Source organism: Alligator sinensis, unplaced genomic scaffold (genome assembly GCF_000455745.1).
Source record: "Alligator sinensis unplaced genomic scaffold, ASM45574v1 scaffold566_1, whole genome shotgun sequence".
NCBI lineage: Eukaryota > Metazoa > Chordata > Crocodylia > Alligatoridae > Alligator > Alligator sinensis.
In genome coordinates, this window is record NW_005842017.1 from 1,380,928 (window position 1) to 1,384,253 (window position 3,326).

Here is a 3,326-nt window from a genome sequence, read left to right on the forward strand (position 1 = left end):
GTGGGTGCAGCTGCTGGGCACAGCGGTGTCCAGGCGGCTCTGGGGGTGGAGGCCTTGCCTGGGGTCCTGGGCCCTGTGGGGGCGGGGGAGGGCCCTGGCCTGCTCCCCTAGCCAAGGGGCTCAGAGGGGGTGAAGGCAGCAGATACCCACCTTGCTCCCAGCCTGGGCCGTCTGCTGCTCCTGCTGTGTTCGGTAGTGCTGCCCTGTGCTGGGATTTGGTGATCGATTGCTGACCTTGCCACTCACCATCACTGTCGGAGCTGACTGTGAGGCCGGCCGGCAGAAGTCCTTTGTTCTTGTAAAACTGACCTGCTCCCTTACCTCTCCATCGCAGCGTGGGAGATGGCAGCTCCTGGTCGTTCTCGCTTGGTGAGCGTGAGCGTGCTCGGTCCATCTGCCTGTCTCCACTCCTCTTCTCTTTGCAGAGCCAGTTCTTCAAGACCTTGCCCAAGGCCTGCACGGCACCAGGAGCAGCACTGAATGGGATGCAGTTTTACTCTGGCCTGCAGGCAGAGGATGGGCACTGGGCTGGTGACTACGGAGGGCCCCTCTTCCTGCTGCCAGGTAACCGGGAGTGAGAAGGTGGCTCCAGGCGCTCTGTCCAGAGAGCCCCTCCTGATGGGGGTGCTTGGGAGCGATGCTGCCTTGCTGGCTCTCTGAGGGGTGTTCAGGATCAGGCTGTATCCCAGCCTACAAAGGCAGTGCAGATTCTTGCATGTCTTAGTGTGCCAAACACTGCTTGGTATTGTCAGAGTTCGTTGTTCCCCAGACAGGTGATGGGTGACCCTCCCATATTTACACTGTCTCAGGACCGTTTTGGTTAATGGTAAGCTGGTGTATGTTGTGAGGCACCAAGTACTGTATTCAACCAGTTAGGTCACTTTTGGTTTGAAATGTGGGGCTTGATGAAGCGCTGTCCTTGAAAGCTTACTTTCGTTTGAAAAGTGGGGAGTTGGGTTCAGGTGGGGTATGAATTAAAATGCAATGCAAGTTATTTTGCAGTCGCTCTGTGAGAGAATGTTCTCTGAACCAGAGCATTTCTGATGTTCAGAACTGGGGCTTGCTTGTTTTAAAGGAGGAATGCTCTCACTCAACAGGTCTCCTGATCACCTGCCATGTTGCCAAGATCCCACTGCCAGAGGGTTACAGAGAGGAGATGGTGCGCTACCTGCGCTCGGTGCAGCTCCCAGATGGAGGATGGGGCTTGTGAGTAGCAGAAAAGCTTCTTTTCTTGGTGCCTTGGCTGGGTCCTTATGTGCACTGGAGGGAGGGAGGGAGAGAGAGGAGGGAACAGAAACAAAAGGAAGGTGACCTGGGTCTGTCTGCACGTGTCCACATCATGTAGACTTACACAATTTAGCAAGAATTTCCAAACCAGTTTCCAGCCCATTGAACAGAATTGTTGCAATCTCACGGGAGCCCAAGCTGGGCCTTGCAACATGCGAGGTGAATTTGGGAAGAAAACCAAATCCAGTGCCATGTACCAAATCCATCCTATTGTCCTTCCATCAGGATCTTACTCCTAGCCAGCACCACACTGAAATAAATTGGTGAGGCTTTCCGGGCCATCCCACTTGCCATGATCCTGAAATTTCCATCCTCAGCAGGGCCACTGCTCAGTTCTTTAAAGACCCTGTGCATTGTCCAAGCCTGTCCTGCTCTTCCCTTGCCTGTGGTGGGTGTACTGCTGTCTCAGTGTTGTGTTGAGCAGGAGTGGGCCTTGGTGCTGCAGTGCCCTGGCACCCAGTAGGAACCAGAGATGTCCGTCATCACTGGGACATCAGTAGGGACCTTCCAAGTGAAGGCCTTGAAGGTGTTACCACACACTTTAGGGCAGCAGAAACCAGGGATGTTGCCTGTTGGGTTTATTTGCTCTGCTTTGCTCAGCTCACCTCAGTAAACCTCCTGCTTCAGATTAATTCTAGTAGAAAACAAACAAGATGCTTAAGCCAAGCACTTGGGCCTCCAATCCTGGCCTGTCTCCTGTATGTGTGTGTGTAACAGGCATGTGGAAGATAAATCAACAGTATTTGGCACAGCGCTCAATTACACCTCCCTGAGGATCCTGGGAGTTGGGCCAGATGACCCTGACCTTGTGCGGGCTCGGATCAACCTCCACAGCAAAGGTAAGCACTTGCCTGTGTGCACTATCACCCATCCTATGCGGTAAATGTGGTGGGAAGGTGTTTTGAGAGGTGATTTTCTATCTTTATGACTCCTGCACCTTACAGTGACAGTGATCCATGGGTTCATTCCTTTGCTGCTTGCTAAGTTTGCCACGTCAGAGGTGCAGTTTTCAGGAGCTTGCAAATACCCGCTGAACTTAGAGCAGCCCAGTCCATTTCCCAGCTGTAGTCTTGCTGTGAGTTGGTTGTGTCTTAAGCCATGAGCAGTCCTGTCTTGGGTCCCTCTGTTAAGTGTTCACATTCACCTGGCTCAGCTTTATGGAGTGGCTTAGTGGCCTCACCTGCCAGCTGGCTTCTGGCCAGGCAAATGTGCCTTTTCCCAGGTGACCCTTCCCAGCTGTTTCTATCATGTTACCACAGGCCTGAACCATAGCTCTGCAGTGCCTCTGGCCTGCCACAAGCACCTGTGTGGAGGACTTCCACCTCCCCACTTTCTTTGCAGTGCCACCTGCTTTCAGAGAAAGGTAGAAACACTGCCAGCCCCTCCCCAGGTCTCCTGTCCCATTCCCTTACTGAGGGATTCAGGGGCTTCTGTTAACTCTGCTTTAGCCAAAATTTCAGTTAGGAATCCCTGTGTCCCTGTCTCCTGGAACCTGTGGTTATAGATAAAGGTTACCAAAGTTGACATCCTGTCTCCGGCCAAGTCCTGACCCCGATAGTACTGACACCTTATTCAGTAGGGCTGACTCTGCCCTGAGACCTGATGTCTGTCTTTCCAGGTGGTGCTGTGGGAATCCCTTCCTGGGGGAAGTTTTGGCTGGCTGTCTTGAATGTTTACAGCTGGGAAGGAATGAACACACTATTTCCTGAGATGTGGTAAGTGCTGTTCTTCAGGGTGGAGCTAGTATTGCGTTTAGATTCCCAGCTACAGCTTGCCCCCTTCCAACAGCACACATCTGAGAGACTTGCAGCCCCATGCTTGCTCTGTGCCCCCAACCCTTCTCCCTTACCCAAGTCAGCTGAGGGCCTAAGGAGTAGGCCTTTGCATGAAGGAAAATAACCCTGCCTGCTGGGAAAAGCCAGTCATTATCCACTGCTCCCCTGTTCTCTGAATGAAAGTCAGCTGTGTCAGAGCTGGATCTATCTTTGTCATAGCAACAGCAAATTCCAGCAAAGGAGCCCTCTGTGATGGTGTAGGGA

General features: G+C 52.8%; 1 protein-coding gene across 1 annotated transcript in view; it reads left to right on the forward strand.

Annotated features, from left to right (window-relative positions):
- LSS (lanosterol synthase) overlaps positions 1–3,326 on the forward strand; it is a 44,955-nt gene that overhangs the window by 20,226 nt on the left and 21,403 nt on the right. Inside the window, exons 3-6 of the mRNA XM_006022064.3 lie at positions 426–564; positions 1,098–1,206; positions 2,005–2,126; positions 2,906–3,002. Of these exons, the coding sequence (XP_006022126.1) occupies positions 426–564; positions 1,098–1,206; positions 2,005–2,126; positions 2,906–3,002 (467 nt within the window). The remainder of the gene's footprint in view (positions 1–425; positions 565–1,097; positions 1,207–2,004; positions 2,127–2,905; positions 3,003–3,326) is intronic.